Source organism: Colossoma macropomum, unplaced genomic scaffold, assembly GCF_904425465.1.
Source record: "Colossoma macropomum unplaced genomic scaffold, Colossoma_macropomum, whole genome shotgun sequence".
NCBI classification, from domain to species: domain Eukaryota; kingdom Metazoa; phylum Chordata; class Actinopteri; order Characiformes; family Serrasalmidae; genus Colossoma; species Colossoma macropomum.
Window position 1 is genome coordinate 7760057 of NW_023494794.1, and position 19491 is coordinate 7779547.

The 19491-nt window shown below is 37.4% G+C and overlaps 1 protein-coding gene across 1 annotated transcript; it reads left to right on the top strand.

The window, feature by feature from the left end:
* The first annotated feature begins 1706 nt into the window (after window positions 1-1706).
* chmp1b (chromatin modifying protein 1B) lies at window positions 1707-12057 on the top strand. The gene is made up of 8 exons (XM_036580024.1): window positions 1707-1858; window positions 4136-4233; window positions 5293-5439; window positions 7970-8038; window positions 8212-8319; window positions 8444-8487; window positions 9218-9290; window positions 10360-12057. Exons 1-8 carry the CDS (start codon window positions 1843-1845, stop codon window positions 10402-10404), a joined length of 600 nt encoding a protein of 199 aa, XP_036435917.1. The 5' UTR covers window positions 1707-1842; the 3' UTR covers window positions 10405-12057.
* The last annotated feature ends 7434 nt before the right edge of the window (window positions 12058-19491 follow it).

The following is a 19491-nucleotide window of genomic DNA, read 5'->3' on the forward strand; positions in this document are numbered from 1 at the left end:
CGATATAGAACGGTTTTCATAAAGGTTCTATATAGAACCATCTACAGCACATTCTCCATCATTCTGAAGAACCCTTTCATGATGCAAAGAACCATTTAATCATGCAAAGGGTTCTTTGGGTGTTTGTGGTTATATATAGAACTGTTTTCTTTACTTGAAGCACAATCTTTTTTGAGAGTGCACATCATGTGTCTGTTGCATCTTTATTCCTGGTCTCTTGGATCTGGATGTGTGATTCATGGAAATTAAAGGGATTCTCAGTTATTTGTTTGGATTCTATGCTATGAATATTCATCAGGCACTTAGCATTACTTCTTTAATTTTCAAAACTTTAATTCATATTTCCTATTTTATTTGTTTAAATAATCGTTTATTAATATCGCCTTTTCTCTGTTTTAATACTTTCTTCAGAACACACACTATGTTGCAGTGCATGTTGGGGACTGTAGTCAGTGATGGACGAAGTACACAAATGAAGTACTTGAGTTAAAGTAGAGATACCCAAGGTAAAATATTCCTCCAGTAAAAGTAGAAGTTCCTCCCTTTAGACCTCCACTTGAGTAAAAGTACAAAAGTATTTGCCTTCAAATGTACTTAAGTATCGGAAGTAAAAGTACTAAAAGATTAATTATGACTTTAGTGTCCTATTACTGTTTTTCTAACAAGACTCTGCTTCATTAACTCATTTTAGGTGAAAATACTCCAGTGTCACTCTTGGCAAAGCAATCTTTTAATAGAATGTCATTAATTAGTGTCACTGATGTCTATTAAAATTATCATAAGCACAAAACACTGAAGGCGAACAGTTTCCATTAGGTAGAACCAAGTGGCTGTAAAATAACTTTTTGCGATCAAGCAAAGTTTCAGTTTAAGATTTATTACTTAGTTACAAGTTTAAGTTTAATAAAAACTTTAAACTCAGATTCACAAATGAGTTTCCTTTACTAAACTGCATCTGTAGGTCTCTGTTCATAAACATAAACTAGCCAAAACAAATTTACTATAAAATGAAATTGTGTTTGTATAAATTCAGAAAAAAGACACATCAGTCACAACTGCATATGTGTACATATTTCTATATTGTGGTCTGTTTACACAAAGTTAGGTTAGTTCATCATTTATGTTGAATAGACTCTCCCAAAATTTTACACTGCTGCACTGATGTTGAACCGTGTGCTGCACTGGGTCAGTATGACCAACAGGTCAAAACAAGCTCAAAACAAAGTGACCCCTGTGCCCTGATTGGTGTTCTTGCTGTGCGCTTCTTTTGTTTTGACATGTTACGTTTTTATACACACAGAAGCCAAAAGGAACGACAGATTTCTCATAATGTAGTGGAGTAAAAGTGAAAAGTCGCCCAAAATGGAAATACTTCAGTAAAGTACAGATACACGAAAAAACTACTTATGTACAGAAACGAATTACATTTACTTCGTTGCTGTCCACCACTGACTGTAGTGCATCTCGGTGAAACGGGCTCTTAGGGGGGGCTCTGTAAAATTTGGCATTGAACAACACAGAATTTTAAAGAATTATATTTAAGTAAAGCCACTGAATTTCGAGCACTGACAAAACAGTAAAGATCTGCTGGTACCACTGGATGAAATTTCCCCTTTGGGCGTGGCCGACAGTCAGAACTCGAGATTCCGATTCCTATTGGCTGAACGGAACCGCTGACGATGACGTCACCCCAACCGCATGACTCTGTCGTCACTCCAGCTGCGCAGAGGAGACGGAAGTCAGCGACGGGTGAGGGAGTGAGTGCAGAAAGAGGAAAACACACACTTTAAAACCCTTTTTCTGTTTGTCGTGTCGGGCTGTGTCTGATCTCAGAGGAGCACCATGCCGAATATGGAGCGTATCCTTTCGTAAAAAGGCGGCTGGAGTCGAGTCGAGGCTTCGGTAGGCCTGAAAACCGTCCCACTCCGAGGCGGCAACGTCGCTAAACCAAGACTGAGGGTTTGTTTTGTTTACCGACTGAAACTGTAGGCCTGACTTTCCGATTCCTGATCTTAAATAATAGGATTTCTGTCCTTCTAATATCCACCGTGTCGCTGTTTTTGTATTTGTTTACGTGTTTGTGTCTGATCAGGAACAGATTTGACGAAGCTGAAGTTAGCTTCTTGTTCCAATTTTCCCGTTCCACCTTAAATGGCTTAAATGGCGCAGCAGTCTGTAAGGGTTGCCAGGATGTAACTGCAGTATCATTTAAGGTGGAACGGGGAATTCAGGTAGGAAGCCAGTTTCAGGCTCGTATCGATTTAGAGATACTACTTTGCTGTGTCAGGCCACATCTGCCGGGGTTTGTTGACAGACTGAGTTCACCTGACTGACCTTAGCGTCCGTATAACTTTGTAGGATCAAGAAAAATAACTTTTATTACAATTTCTGTCTGTAAAAATGAAATAAACAGGTCATATTTGGTGAATCTGATTGTTCCTGTGACGTGGTGTCTGCCTTTACGTCCACACCTGCATTACAGGTTAGATGGGTTTGGCAGTGAAGTACAGTGATGGTGACTGTCTGCTTATCTCAGTTGCGTGTCTTTAAAGGGGCATTCCACCCTGAAACTAGAGTTTTAGAGGGGAAATACACCAATTTTTCTCAATTTTAGCATATCTCAGCTGTTGATGTAAAAATTCAGTTATTCAGAGTGGTTTGGTGTGAAATGGTTCAGATGTCTTTACAGTGGTGGTGATAGGAACCAGGGGTCACCATGACTACAACACAAATACAGACATTTTATTTACTATCAAAATCACCAGTGAACCTACACGATTCTTCTGAGTTTTGTATGGTATGTTAATGATTGAGAAAAAGTGATAAATCTGAAAAATAAGTTTTCTTTGGGAACTATTTTGTCTCACAATGTCCGTTCTAGGGGTAAAAAAAAAAAGATTTTAAAAGTTTTAGGCCAAAATCTTCTAAAAGCTGAATAAGTCAATGCCTCAGGCGGCACATTCATAACCACTTCATGTAATAACTTTCTGTGAGGGAGCTTTTAGAGGTGGACGTCTGGTTCCTATCACCATCACTGTGAACAGTTCTGACTCTCTAGAACGGAGAATCTCACACCAAACCACGTTGAATGACTTGGTTTACATTTTAACTGTTAAATTATGCAGGAATTGAGAAAAATGGATTGACTTCTCCTTTGCTATGTTATTTGTCATGTTATTGCAGCGTTCTGTAGCTCGACATTGCATCCCTCGGCCTCATCGGTTTGGCATAATTCCCAGTTTTGTATTGTTTTCCAGTAGGGTTGGGCGATAAGACAAAAATATATCACTGTACTTCAAGACCTTTCTTCATAAACAATATGCACCATGGTAATTAGCTTTTCTGATGTTGGGTAAGTTGGTACAAACAAAAAAGAACTGGTAGTGCTACATTTATTCAGTGTTTTACATACTGCACTGCATTACATTCAGTTAAATAGGACTAATCATGCTTTCTTTGTAAAAACATCTAGTCGATCAATGTTCTTAAAGTACTGATGATTCAGAAAGCGCATTGTGGTGTGATTTATCACAATAACAATAAAATATCGCCATATTACCCGCCCCTGATTTATATTAATATATGCTGTTTTAAATGGTAAAACTTATACTCAAGTGTGTTATATTTGTTTATATTTACATGTGGTTTGTTGGTATATTGGTATATGTAATTTAATTCTCTTGTGTTGGTTCAGCTCCTGAATTGCTTTACTGTTTCTCACACCTCTCACTATGGAAGTTTAGCCTTCTTTTCTCCAAAAAAGAGAAGAATAGAGCCTAACAAACTTCACTCCCTATGCTGATAGAAGCTGGACTGACTAAACAGATCCACTGCAGTTCTATAGGGGAACCCAGCACTTTTTTTGTTTTGTTTAGGTTGTTTTTTGCCAACATTTCTTTCTACTTGAGTCCTTAATTCATTGAAGTCATAGTTCTTTTATTTGGGTATGGGTTCAGGCTTCCCTGCCCGCTTTTGTTAAAGTACACTGAGCTCATGTTACTCCACTGAGTCACTGTTACATATAAACACTGACCCTGACACACTAATATGTCCTGCTTTCAAATGTCAGTGTGTTTAATGACGTCAGGCGCATCTCAGCTGTACTTCCTTGTAACTCCTTAACCTTTGACTCCAGAGCATTTGTTTAACCTGAAGTTCGCGGCCAAAGAGTTGCAGCGAAACTCCAAAAAATGCGACAAAGAAGAGAAGGTGGAGAAAGCGAAAGTGAAAAAGGTAAGTTGATTTGCTCGCAGAGACGAAGCCTCAGTTCAGCATTTGTTCAGCTCCAGTAAATCTAGTTTCTACACATTAACTCTGGCCAGGATGGTAACGTATCCATTACAGATGGTTTTAGTAGATATGGGTCTCAGATACAATCTCTTCTTTTTCCATTATTACAGTTAAATATTTGGTGTGATCTCTGATAAATAATCTGGCTTCAGGATTTCTTATATCTAGATATGTGTTTTTGTAGAGACAACAAATTATTACCACCACAGTCTTTTTAAAAAGAGTTATTTAGTAAAGAAGACGGTTCTATTATAGGACCATGAACACTCAGAGAATCCTTTGCATAGTTAAAGAGTTCAGATTGATGGAAAATGTGCTGTAGACAGTCCTAAACCTTTTTGAAAAGACTTCTTCTATTGTGACAGTGTCAATATGGTAACAATAGAAGAACCCTGGGTGCTATATATAGGACGAATTTCCAAAAAGTTCTATGTAGAACCATCTACAGCACATTCTCCATCAATCTGAAGAATGCTTTCATGATGCAAAGAACCATTTAATCATGCAAAGGGGTTCTATATAGAACCATTTTCTTTCCTTTGTTTAAACAATCGTTTATTTATATCGCCTTTTCTCTATTTTAATACTTTCTTGATTTTTTTTGTAACTTATTTAGCAGCAAAGTTCTTTTAATTTTGTGTTTTCATTATTATTATACCCTGTTTTATTTACACTTTTATCTGCAAACCATGTTTAAGGTGAATGGGAAATCATTATTTTTCCTCGCCCTCTGGTGCATGGTGATGTCATCAAAAATCTGTGGCCGTTTTAGACGTGGGAAAAAGTCATTACGTTTTGGTTACACTAAAACAAGAATTTAGTCTTTTTAAATGTTATGATAAGTTGTGTTTCATGTCACCACAGACAAGATAAAAACAAAAAAAAAATAAATAAGAAAAAGTAGCATTTTGATTTCAGTTTGACTTTAAGCTGCGTTTATATAAATGCCAGGTGTTGTATAAACAAAAATTAACATAGAATCATTGTGTCTTGGTTGCCTAGGCGATCCAAAAGGGTAATATGGAGGTGGCTCGTATTCACGCCGAAAACGCCATCAGACAGAAGAACCAATCAGTGAACTTCCTCAGGATGAGTGCCAGAGTTGACGCTGTGGCAGCAAGAGTGCAGACAGCAGTCACTATGAACAAGGTAAGTACACAAACGCATACATTTACCATGAGCAAGTACAGCTTGTCTGACCTATAGCTTGTTCAATAGCAAACGCTATTGGACCTAAAGGCTCTAACATGCTGTGTTCAGACAAGCTGTCAGACCTATAGGCTCTAATATGCTGTGTTACAACAAGTTGGTGGACCTAAAGGCTCTAACATGCTGTGTTCCAACAAGTTGTTGGACCTAAAGGCTCTAATATGCTGTGTTGAGACAAGTTGTTGGCTCTAACGGCTCTAACATGCTGTTTTCAGACAAGCTGTTGGACCTAAAGGCTCTAACTTGCTATTTTAAGATAAGCTGTCGGACCTAAAGGCTCTTATATGCTGTGTTCAGACAAGCTGCAGGACCTAAAGGATCTAACAAACAGTGTTCAGGAACGCTGTTGGACCTAATGGCTCTAACATGCTGTGTTCAGACAAGCTGCCGGACCTATAGACTTTAACATGCTGTGTTCAGACAAGCTGTTGGACCTAAAGGCTCTAAAATACTCAGGGAAGTTGTGGGACCAAAAGGCTAGCTGGAAATTGGAAAAGGCTTAGCTAAGCGCTTTAGCTGATTCATATAGCTGACAATAGCCATGAACACGCATGGCTAAACAAAAATTTTAAAAAGATTTACATCACATTTTGGTTCCATATTATCGCTGCTATATAGGTAAGCAGAAATCCTGTCAGATTCCTCTGTCTCTGTATCTGATCAACAGTATATCTGATGTGAACGCTATTGCTGCAGGGCTGTTTCTGGACTTCTGGCTATACTGGGGCACACTCTAAATTACTGGACTAAAGCTCAGCCTCTTTGCTGGTCAGTCATAGAGACAGTCTGCAATAAAATCTTTCTTGATCAAATATTCTAACCAAGGAAACTTTCTAAACATACACAATTAAAAGTTCTTTATTTGTGCCAGATACTGATGTGGATACTCAAACAGGCTTATTTGCTTTGGACATGTCATCTCGCCATTCTACTGATGCTTACATTTAAATTCTGTGTGAAATAATTAATTTGAGACAACAAAACTACATGCTACTGTGTGTGATTTTGTTTTTGCATAATCAGTTCAGGCCAGTTAGATAACACAAGCTAGGAAAATGAGAAGTTATCCAACTGTACAATGTCACTTTCATTTAAAGGCGCAGTAAATGATTCTGGAGAACAATAGCCAGGTTGTAGATTAGCAAACTGTCATTACGATTGCTGTTGTGAAGTTGCTTTCACAAACATTCGCAAACAGGACAAAACAATACTGACCTACTGGTACTGTGAAACAGCAAAAATGAGTTAATGTTACCCACATGACCGGCAGGAGCGACCTCCTCATCCATTTTCATGCATTTAACTCTCAATGAAGCTGAAGTCAGCTTCTTTTTCGGCAGCTTTTTTCAGATTCTCCCGTTCCACCTTAAATGGTGCATCAACTAGACTACATTCAGGTGCTTCAGCTACTTGTTAGAATTTTCCCGTTCCACCCTAAGTGGTGCCTTAACTAGACTACATTCAGGTGCCTCAGCTACTTGTTCAAATTTTCCCGTTCCACCTTAAATGGTGCATCAACTAGACTACATTCAGGTGCCTCAGCTACTTGTTCGAATTTTCCTATTCCACCTTAAATGGTGCCTTAACTAGACTATATTTAGGTGCCTCAGCTCGGATTATACACACGCACACAAAGGGGTCGCGACTTCATTCTCTGCTCAGGATTAATTTGCTATATCTTTGCATAGAAAATGTAAATGTTTGCTGCTATATTAGTGTTTAAAATGTTGTATATGGAACCTTTAAAAATAAAAAGCATTATTGTTGGTGCGTTAAATTCAGTTCCTGAAGCATACATAGACAAACGTATGTATAGCTACGCTGTTATATACTTACGCATGTCAGCGACCACCTGCTGCTGGCTCCATATTAAGAACAGTTGTCATACAGCCTGGCTATGTAAACTGAAAGTGTTCAAAGAAAAGACGCTGGGGCATTGTGGGAAATGTAGTGTCTGTTGTGAATGTGTGTGATCGTAATGTTTGTGCTGTGCTGTTCAGTCTGCGATCAAGTGTGGAAATTAATAGCTTGCGTATCAACTTTTTCCCATTTTAACCTAGATTGAATGTTCTGGCTACAGAAATCGCAGTTAAAGCGGGGAAATTTATAACTTTTTTGTTTATTGACTCTGTGATTATAGTGGGGCACGTGAACAACTGGGGCATGTGGTTTAATAAATTGAGTGTAGTGAAGCCCCTGGAACCTGAAAAAGCAACTCGAATGCTAATCGCTCCTCCCATGTCTGTCATTCAAACTGCAGATTAATCAATAAGCCAATTCAAAAACATTTTTACTCAATATATGTACATTTTTTAGACTAAATAATCGGTTACAGTTCAGTAATCGTGGCAGCCCTACTATGAATAAGATACACACATGCAGACTATTGTAACTTCTATTATATTGAACATGCTACACAAACATGGAGAAAAGGCAAGTAAACCCTTTGACCCTTTTTTTTTCCCCACAGGTCACTAAGTCCATGGCAGGAGTGGTGAAGGGAATGGACATAACTCTGAAGAGCATGAACCTGGAGAAGGTGAGTGGCGTGGGTGAAACTATGCGAGGAGAAATGGAGAAAAAGGAAGTTTGTATTTCAAAGGAGACGCAATTTTGATATAATGTTTGTCTCCTCATTGGGTAAATCTCACTTTTCATTGGTCGAGTCTTTCACCGGTCACAGTGTAGTTGTGCTGTTTTCTCATTGGTTAGATTTCAAGCCTGATGGACAAATTCGAGCGCCAGTTTGAAACTCTGGATGTTCAGACACAACAGATGGAGGACACCATGAGCAGTACAACGACACTTACAACCCCACAGGTAACACACACAGACATGATGATCATTGCATAATATCACATATAATACAGGCTTCTTCATGCACACACATGTGAATTGGTGCTCTGTGTTCATAATTTGTAAGAGGTGTGTTCTTATATTTCAGAGCCAAGTGGACACTCTGATGCAGGAGATGGCAGATGAAGCAGGGTAAGAAAGTCAACGTCATCCTCTAGCTCCAACATACTACATTCAGACAAGCTGTTGGACCTAAAGGCTCTAACATGCCATTTTCTGGTCAGCTGCCGGACCTGAAGGCTTGAACACACTACGTTCAGACAAGCTGTTGGACCTAAAGGCTCTAACATGCCATTTTCTGGTCAGCTGCTGGACCTGAAGGCTTGAACACACTACGTTCAGACAAGCTGTTGGACCTAAAGGCTCTAATATACTATATATGTTCTGGCCAGCTGCTGGAACTAAAAGCTCGAACATGTTAAGTTCAGACAAACTGTTGGGCCTAAAGGCTTTCACACTATATTCAAACAGACTGTGGACCTAAAGGCTCTAACACTATTTTCAGAGCAACTGTTGGATCTAAAGGCTCTCACACTATATTCAGTCAGGCTGTTGGACCTAAAGGCTCTAACACTATATTTATAGAGACTGTTGGACCTAAAGGCTCTCACACTATATCAGAGAGACTGTTGGACCTAAAGGCTCTAACACTATATTCAGACAGGCTGTTGGACCTAAAGGCTCTAACAGTATATTCAGACAGGCTGTTGGACCTAAAGGCTCTAACAACTATATTCAGACAGACTGTTGGACCTAAATGCTCTGGTACACTGCATATAGACAGGTAGCTGCATAGATAAGTTGTACATTTAGCAAAATGCCGTGTGAACGGACAATTTTGTGTGTGTTCTTATTTGTGTAGGTTGGATCTCAACATGGAGCTTCCACAGGGACAAACTGGAACAGTGGCCAGCAGCGTGGCGTCCACAGAACAGGTAATAATACACCCATACACATAGAAACTCATCTGCACTTCCAAACACACAACATAATTTCATAAAAATATGAATGCATATACATACCTCTGTTGCTCTGGGTCAGTATATCAACTGATATATTATGCCCTGATAATTAGAGCCTTTATTAAAGCCAAAAGAAAAAGCTAATAAAAAAAGTATAAATAACAAGAAATAAAACTGCAGAGAATTTTGTGTAGCCCCACCCCTGGTTCTGCAATATTTATATTATTGTTCACTTGTCTATTTCTGCTGTTTTATTTGAGTTTAAGAAGTGTAACCATTAAGAGCAGACAATCATATTTAGCAGTTCACAGCTAACAAATGACAATGACAATTATATCAGTCTAAATAAACATATCAGTATTTAACTAAGTATTGGAGTGTTTTCCATATGCAGTTGGTGTAGTATAGTGGGTTGAGACAAGCTGCTGGACCTAAATGCTAGAACAGGCTTTATTCATACAACCTGTTGGACCTAAAGACTCTAATATACCATGTTCAGACAAGCTACTGGACCTAATGTCTCTAACATGCTATGCTCAGACAAGCTGCTGGACCTAATGTCTCTAACATGCTATATTCATACAACCTGTTGGACCTAAAGACTCTAATATGCTATGTTCAGACAAGCTGCTGGACCTAAAGGCTCTAACATGCTATGTTCAGACAAGCTGCTGGACCTAAAGGCTCTAACATGCTATGTTCAGACAAGCTGCTGGACCTAAAAGCTCTAACATGCTATGTTCAGACAACCTGCTGGACCTAAAGGCTCTAACAGGCTATGTTCAGAAAAGCTGCTGGATCTAAATGCTAGAGCAGGCTATATTCATACAACCTATTGGACGTAAAGGCTCTAAAATACTATATCCAGACAAGCTGCTGGCTCTGGATAAGATTGTCTGCAAAATGCATAATTGTATGCGTGATGTAACTACTGTTTGGACCCTAGTTAACATATCCAATCTCTCTCTCTCTCTCTCTCTCTCTCTCTCTCTCTCTCTCTCTCTCTCTCTCTCTCTCTCTCGCTCTCTCTCGCTCTCTCTAGGATGAGCTTTCTCAGAGACTTGCCAAACTCAGAGATCAGATGTGAGCAGATCAACGTGAGTGTGTGTTTGTGAGAGAGGACAGACTGACTGTGTGTGTGTGTGTGGAACAGATATTGTGTTTAATGTCCGTCAGAAGATCCGGACTTCATCATTATTCTCCATTCTTGTGCGTCTTTACGGTTTAATGACATTTAAACCTTGTGTCCACACAAGGCTGCTTTTTTACGAGGCTCTACACAGAAAGTCTTGCACTTCAAGCATTCAGGAATGTGTTTCTGATCTCATCACACCTGCCTGCTGCTTCAAAAACGAACCAATCAGTTTGTTTATCAATAACGCTGGCCGTTTCTTTAGGTCTGCCTGACCTTCACTGTGTGTGTTCAATGTTGATTTTCCATCTGCAGATGTTGACCGCGCTAAGCTTGTGGGACAACATCAAGCTCAACATCACTGTTTTTGCAGATAAGACATTGAAAAAAGGATTAAAAAGCTCTTTGTGTGGACACAGGAACTCCTACCCAACACGATAGCACCATAACCAAACACTATGATGGTGAAATACTTGTGTAATGTGTAAATACTTACCTCAGTTACTCCTTTCTCACTGTTATGCTGTAGCACTTTATCTAAAGCCTTGATTTATAACATGATGCTAATATGGTCAAATGTTGTAGCCATGAATTTGCCTGCTCCCTTCTGCCTAATGCTAATTATTAGCTAACAGGTTCTGTGCTTTTAGCAGTGTTAGCATTTTTATTGGTGCTTTCTTTAGTTCAGCACTGTGGGGGTGAAGAACAAAATAATATTAGCTAAAATGAAAAGATTAGAGTGCTTTTAATAACAGATGTATGTCTGTCAGTATAAATCACTGAGTGTGTTTACGTTATGCAATGCTTTATAAAATGAAGATGCGGCATGAAGTTTGAGTTTTACATTACGCTTACATCACAACTTTTTCTGTGAGTGTATTGGCTGGTTGCAAAGCAGAAATCTGATTACTGCCTGACTCATGTAGGCCCGGAGTTTCCCCATTATCTGATTACTCAAGTGCATATGTTGATCGGACTACTGACAAAATCTGATTTTCTGCTTTTATCAGATCATTAAGTACATGTAAATGCACTCACTGAGTTATTTTTATTGAGATCCTGCTGGTGTGGGTTTCCTCCCTTTCCAACTTGCACACACAAGCAATTTGAGTGCTACTAGCACCCCCTTGTGGAGAATCTACAGACAGCTAAACGCAGCTTTATGATGACCTGCGGATGGAGTAACGTTGACAGCCCTGAACAGATGTTATAACTAAAGGCTGAAGATAAAGTGCTACAAAATGTTTTCTCTCCTGACTGTGTGAGAATGTATTTCTCTCAGTTTATGCAATATTGGGTTATATATCTCTTCCTCCGATTTTCTTTTCAGTTTTCTTTTTCCTGTGTTTGTGTAATATGACACATATCTGAACATTAATGGTGAATGATTTCTTTTTTCTTTTTTTTTTTATTTTCCCAGGGTACCTAAATTTATGTACAATTTAAAATGATATGGAAGCTTTAAGGCAAAATCTCAATTATTTATTTTCATTTCTTTATTAGGCTAGATGATCCATATCAGAAGTTCATTATGTTTTGTTTTCTTTTGGGGGAAATACTGTCTGCTGACAAAGATAAAGAATTAAAATAAATATTTTATAACATTTACTACCTTCTCCTGTGTAATTGTTATTGTATCATCATCTCACTGCAGCGTCTCTGAGCTAGCAGAGCGGAGGTTTATGATTGGTCCACTGGGTTCAGAATTAGCAGAGCGGAGGACGGCGTGTGGTCCACTGGGTTCAGAGTAAGCAGAGTGAAGCGCTGTGATTGGTCCGTTGAGTTTGTTGCAATGACAACCTGTAACAGGAAGATGGTTTTTCGTGTTTTCCCACTGAAGCTGCCCATCATTTAACAGAGAAGTGACAGGCAGGACTTTGCATTTTAAAGGCAGAGAGGAAAACAAAGCAGAAATAAATAAATAAGGATGAACTCAAAAGGGGAATTCCACCGATATTTCAAAATTCCTTCATAATTAAATGGTTGAGTTGTAAACAAAGCCTTTCAGAGTGGTTGGACGTGGAGGTTTAAACAGGTAAGTGATTCTGCTTTAAACAACATTCATATGTAGCAGTTATAGTCGTGTGCAAAAGTTTAAATACTCCAGATAACTTAAGCCCAAAACTGAGGACTGTCCAATTGGAATGTCCCTCAGCTCTTCCTATTGGACAGGCTTGACTTTGGGCTTAAGTTATCCAGCTAAACTGAGAAATCCTGCTTTGTGGAAAATCCCTCTGGTCAAATGACAGTGAAAATAAGTTCCCTGCAGATTAAATATTGTATTTATTATGCAATTTTGTTTACAATTTTTATTCAAGTTTTAACACATTCAAAATATAATACATAAAATGTGCTATAACCTTCACACTTTATGTGTGTATATATATATATATATATATATATATATATATATATATATATATATATATTACGTTTAGTTTTCATAATTTTAGAAAACTGAAGTTTAAGCTTGCTGTAAAAGATACTGATACAGAGACTTTTAAAAGAGGGAATTCTCTGTTATTCTAAAGTGAGAATCTGTAAGTGACGTTTAAAATGATATCCGGAAGCCTTTACATTAGTATGAATTACTATTCTATAATAATTTAATAAATTACACTCTTTAAAATGATGATTCTTCAAAGGTTCTTTAGTAAAGAAAATGGTTCTATATCATGAACACTCAAAGAACCCTTTGCATGACTAAAGGGTTCTTTGCATCATGAAATGGTTCTTCAGATTGATTGAGAGTGTGTTTATATGGTTCTATGTAGAACCTTTTTGAAAAGGGTTCTTCTATTATTACAAGCTTGACATCATAACAATGGAAGAACCCTTTTTATGCTTTATACAACTGAAGCCCAATAATGATGCAAAGAACCCTTTAATCACACAAAGTGTTCTTTGAGTTTTCATGGTTCTTTTCTTTAGTAAAGCACCAAAAAGAGTTCTTCAGATTGACGAAGAATGTGCTGTAAATGGTTTTATATAGCATTGAAAAGCGTTCTTCAGATTGATGGAGAATGTGCTGTAGGTGATTCTATATAGCACCAAAAAAGGGTTCTTCAGATTGATGGAGAATGTACTGTAGATGGTTCTATATAGCACCAATGGGGGTTCTTCAGATTGATGGAGAATGTGCTGTAAATGGTTCTATATAGAACCTGTTTGAAAATGGTTTTAAATAGCACCAAAAAGGGTTTTTCTGTTGTTATGACGTCAAACTTTTTGGTGCTCCATAGAATCTTTTCAAAAAGGGTCCTATTTATAACCATTTACAGCACATTCTCCATCAATCTGAAGAGCGATTTCACACTGCAGAGAACTTGTGTTCATGGTCATTGCTGGTTATAGCTGGTCATGGTTATTGCTGTTGTTGGAACAAAACCTTGTATCTCCATTTTTGTTGTTTTTCAGTTTTTGACATAATTTGAAAATGTCTGTTGTTCTTTACATTGTATGTGAATTTCATGAAGAATGGACTAAAAGAAACAGCCGGTTCCATTGACTTACATTAAAAGTAAAGTGTGCTTTTTCCTTCTCCTGTAAAGTTACTATTTTGGAGATACAAGATTTTCTTCCAAAAACAATGATATAAATACACATTCTGTCTACTGCTTAAAGAGAACATCTAGTATCGATATCGTCAGGTGAGGATCGATTTTTAAAAAAGAAACGTCAGAATCGGAAGTATCGATATTTCAGTATCGTTCGGAACATCCCTGCTGTATTTTTGTCCGACTGCAGCTCCACTTTACCAAAAATATATATTACTTTATATAAAATATAATCATTAAAATACATCAGAAATCTTATTTGTGCATTAATGTGTGAATCAATTTAACATCCCATGCTTGAAACATGATGTCCATTCAGGCCTTTAACATTTGCTCAACACTTCCGAGTCACGTTCAATAGGAATTTACATCGTCCAGATTTTGAGTATAAAGGCTTTTTAATTGGGTGTAAACTTTCGAAGGAGGAGTTAAAGATGAGAATGGAGTGTATTATTTGGACTGGGATCCTCTGGGATGACCACAGGTGACCCGGACTGAGGACGTCTACATAAGTTCTAGTGTCTCCTCCCACTCCCCCCCCCCACCACCTCCTCCTCCTCCTCCTCTCTACATCTTACCTGCTGCTCTCTCGTCCTCAGTGCTGTGTGGAGTGGAGTGATGACGCAGCGCTGAGCACTGTGAGGAGTGTGTATGAGGAGACGGGGAGTGTGTATCGCGGTGAAGAGTGAGATGTGTTCTTCATCAGCGCTGCAGTGTATCCCGTTATCCTGAACCTGCGGAAACAACAACAGGTGAGTTCACACACACACACACACACACACACACACACACTTTTTAGATCAGTTCATATTAGATAGTTATTAGAAGTGTTAAATGTATGTTAAAATAGTTAAAATACTACAACTATAGTTTTATTGTTATATAGTGTATAGTTATGTATGTATATAGTTATATAAAAGTTATATTGTGAAACATCCTCTTTATTTAATGAAATATTTGAGTTATTTTTTAATATATTTTCTGATTTAGTGGTAGTTAAATTTGTAGTAGATCAGATCTTTAGTAAATTTTTTTATATACTATATTTTTAAGGAAATGGATAATTTTAGTTAAGAAAACTATAACTATAGTTCTATAGTGCAACATATAAAGTTATAGTGAAACATCCTTTTACATTTATTTTGTAAAATATTTGTTTTTTTATTTTTTGAATTAGTAGTGGTTTAATTTGTACTGCATCAATTCGTAGTAGTTGTTTATGTACCATGTTGTTAAATAAATGTGTAGTCATAGTGAAAAATTCAATATCTATAGATATATAATTATAGTTATACAGTGAAGATTCTTGGTTTACACACATTCATTCTAAGATATTATTGGTTGATTTTTTCCAGATTAAGTAGTAGTTAATTTCTAAATGTTTATAATAATATATGTGTTAAAAATGTTAACTGTATGTTAAATAATGTACAGCTGTAATTTAAAATATAATATGTAATAATAATACTTGTAGATATAAAGTAAAACATCCTGTTTCACTATATATATATGTATATATATATATATATATATATATATATATATATATATATATATATATATATATATATAAAACACACTCGTAATCAATCTGAAAAACGCTTTAATCGTGCAAAGGGTTTTTTGAGTGTTCATGGTTCTATATAGAACCATTTTCTTTACTAAAGAACCCTTGAAGAACCATACTGACCTTCTGCAAACACCTTCTGTAAAATACAGAAAACATGGAAAGACTCTTTCTATTATTCTGCTTCTAAACTGTGGAGCTCAGTTTAGCTTTTATTAGACAGTAAAGCTCAGAGCTCACTTTTAATAAACATCTGGAAACGTATCTCTTTAATTTAGCGTTTAATTAAAATTCTACGTCTATTCTGGTTTTTTTTAATCTTTTTAATTTGATCTGTGCCATTGTCTTATCTGATTTTAAATGAATACTCATAGATTCTTCTGTACTGCTAAGTGCAAATCAGGCCACTCTTCATTTGCCTATTTGAAGTGAAAAACAGCCACTAAGTACAGGTTCATTCATTCATTTCTCAGGAGACATTTCTGAGGAGATTAGATGTAATATAATCCACTTACATAATGAAGGAGGAAGTAAAAATGAAAAAAAACAGGAGCTTCCAAAACTGAAGCTACAGAGAAAATGGGGCTCCTAACAACCACCTGAAAGACCCTGGTAGACCCCAAAACTGCCCCCATCAGATAAACAGCACTTAAAGCTTTCATCTTTGAGAGAGAGGAGAAAATCAAGCTGCTTCAGATCTGAAAACATCCACAGGTGTTTCTGTCCATCCTTCCACTGTGAGAAGACGACTCAGCGCTGTGGGTCTGAAAGGATGTGTAGCTGTCAAGAAGAACCTCACTGAGAAAAGGAGACAGACACATCAAACAAAGAATAAGAAATGAACAATGGACTGACCACCCCAGAGTCCAGACCTTAACACCACTGAATGTGATTGATTACTTCAGAAAATGATCAACCAGCTTCTAAGACTGAACTTTGGAGGTGTGTCTGCAGATTCTTTGAGGAGCTGAAAGTGAGTCTCCTGAAAAGAATGAAAGCCGGAATAAGGGTAAAGAGTGACTCACTGAACTCTCACACAGTTGATATATATTTAGTTGCTGAGGCTTCTGGGTAATTATATTACTGTTAAATATGTGTTTACCATTTTTTTTTCCTGATGCTGAGGAAAGAGTAACTTGTACTTAATGGCTGTTTTGACTGTAAATGGAATAAAGGGGTCATCAAACTTTTATATGCTGGATCTAAAGCTTGTTTCCAAGTCTTAACGTCTCTGATTTTGTCCATTATTTCAGACAAATGTGTTTTTGTTTTAGGTCACAGGTTCCCAACGCTGCTCCTGGAGCCACCCTGCACATTTTACTGTTAACAAACATAAGAGTTGCCTCAGGTTTAGAGAAGTAAAAATCACAAAAAATAGAGATTTTTTGTTTATTTAATTTTTTTTTGGACAGCGACGATATGTAAATAGTGTAGAAGGAGATATTTTTCATGTCGTAGACATTCAATTACAGAAAAGTAATAGTGGTAATACTTTACTGTAGGGCAGTGTTCACCAGGCCTTCATGACATTCATACATAGACATTTAAAAACGTTTATCATAAAGGTTTAATTTGCCAGCTTTAATGTAAAGTGGACACAACACCTGTGTCAGGTGACGATGGTTATATTTTCTGGCATTAGATTTTTCATGACACTTTCTAGGGTGAAATGATCGGCTTTGTTGAGAGTCACAGTGACATAACGCTGATGATATGTCTTGCCAAATCAGGCTGCTTGAACAAGATTTAACCCTCTATTGCGTGGTGTTGCCTGAGGGCAACATATCTATTATTATCACTTTACAATGACATGATGCATATTTATCTGCAAAAAAAGGAATAATAATGAAGGGGAGAGTTTGAATAAATCAATAAAATGCTTTTAATTGCTGCACATATTAATTGCTGGGCTTTTTTATCATTTTTTTCTGCGGATGACATGTTTCTATTCTGGACCGTTTCCCTTAGAAAAGCACATGTTCATCATTGTTCATCCATCAAAGTTATGATTCACATCTGTTGGAGCGTGAAGTTCATTTTGCAACATTCAGAATCACATACATGTTGTGAGAAATGAGTTTAAGTATGCTTGTTGCCTACAAGCAACATTGACAGTATAATAAATTAGCTAGTAGCAAGTGAGATGTCTCTTATGCAGCCACTTGAGGGAACACTGACAAGTTATTGTTTAGTTATTCATTAAGATTTTTTTTTTTTTAAATTTAGAATATTTTTTGTTGTTGTTTATTTTGGCTAGAAGGCCATTCGAGTTAATTCTGTAATGTAGTGTTAAGCATTCATTGTGTTTTATCCACTGCCATTTTTAAATTTTTTTTTTCTTTTCTTTTTTCTTCTTTTTTTTTTTGGAAAGTGCTTAAAGATTCATTGATTATTTTACATTTTTTGAATAGGTTAAACTGTTATTTGTTTAATTTGAAATAAAATAAAATAAATAAAAATAGATTTTATAGATATATTTGCACAATGTTGCCTCAAAAGCAACATACCCCAAAAGGACATCAGCACACATCATTTAAACAAATATATATTGTCGTTGATTTTAATAATCAGTTCAATTTTATGCAAGAAACTGAATCAAATGTTTTATAAAAAATTGATCTATAATAATGTGTGCAATAGCGGATAAGCCGTGTCATCAGTATTATGTCACTGTGATATACATAATATGTCATTATATAACTAAATGTCAGAAATAGATGACATAATGCTTGACATCAAAGGTGACAAAAGCAGCCTTAATGACAGACGAAACATGTTGGAATAAGCTTTATTAAGTGTCTCTATAGGTCTATGTCATTTGTTATTAATGGCTTATACAGGTGTCTCCTAGTCTTATGAACACTACAGTAAAGAGCTGCCAGGGAAGCTGAGACGAGCGAGCGGCTGCTGAACTCTTGAAGGGTTTATATGTGTTTTATAACAGCAGCTTGTCATCAGCGGTGTGTGTTTGGTTGTCAGCGGTGACGGTTTCTCTTGAGACCACCTCGCTGTGAATGTGTGATTCTTCTGGGACGTTTCTCCGAGCAGTGTGTGCCGTCTGGAGTTCCCCTAATGATGAACCAATTACGAAAACATTGTTCAACACTCGTCTAAACACGGCATCATACATCCATCCATTTAGCCATTACGGAACTCTATGAGTGCTGCTTTAAAGGGCCTTTATCACGTAAAACTGAAATTTCCTCACTTTCCTTACCATTCACTCCTCAGTCCATACAGTCCATACATGGAATCTAAGCTGTAAATACACATATTATTTTTGTGATGTCATGAAAACTAAGATATTTACATGCAGCAATGAGGCAAAACATTGTGACCACCTGCATAATATACTGTTGGTTCTCCACACACTGCCAAAACAGCTCCGACCCGCCAGGACATGGACTCCACAAGACCTCTGAAGGCAGGGGTGCTCAATCCTGGTCCTGGAGATCTACCACCCCTGAGGATTCAGACCCAACACACCTGGCTCTAATTGTCTGATGCACCTGAAGCCCCTCATTACCTGGATCAGGTGTGTTAGATTAGGCTTGGAGCTAAACTGTACGATATTTGGCAGCAGATCATTTAAGTCGTGTAAGTTGTGAGGTGGAACCACCGTGGATCACCTTTGTTGTTCCAGCACATCCCACAGATGCTGGATCGGCTGGAGATCTGGGAAGTTTGGAGGTCACAGCAACACCTCAAACTCAAAAGGGGGGTATCTGGTCCATAACAATGTTTAGGCAGGTGGCACATGTCAAACTGACGTCCACACGAATGCTGGACCCAGGGTTTCCTAGCGGAACGTTGCCTAGGGCGTCACACTCCCTCCACTGCACACTTAAAAAAGATCAAGTGTTCTTCAGATTGATGGAGAATATGCTGTAGATGGTTCTAAATAGATTGTAACAATAC

Bases quoted from the DNA above. Each gene is read 5' to 3' on its own strand.
- chmp1b (XM_036580024.1), top strand. The intron at 4,234-5,292 runs GTAAGTTGATTT...TTGGTTGCCTAG, and splicing joins AGAAAGCGAAAGTGAAAAAG to GCGATCCAAAAGGGTAATAT. The intron at 8,039-8,211 runs GTGAGTGGCGTG...CTCATTGGTTAG, and splicing joins AGAGCATGAACCTGGAGAAG to ATTTCAAGCCTGATGGACAA.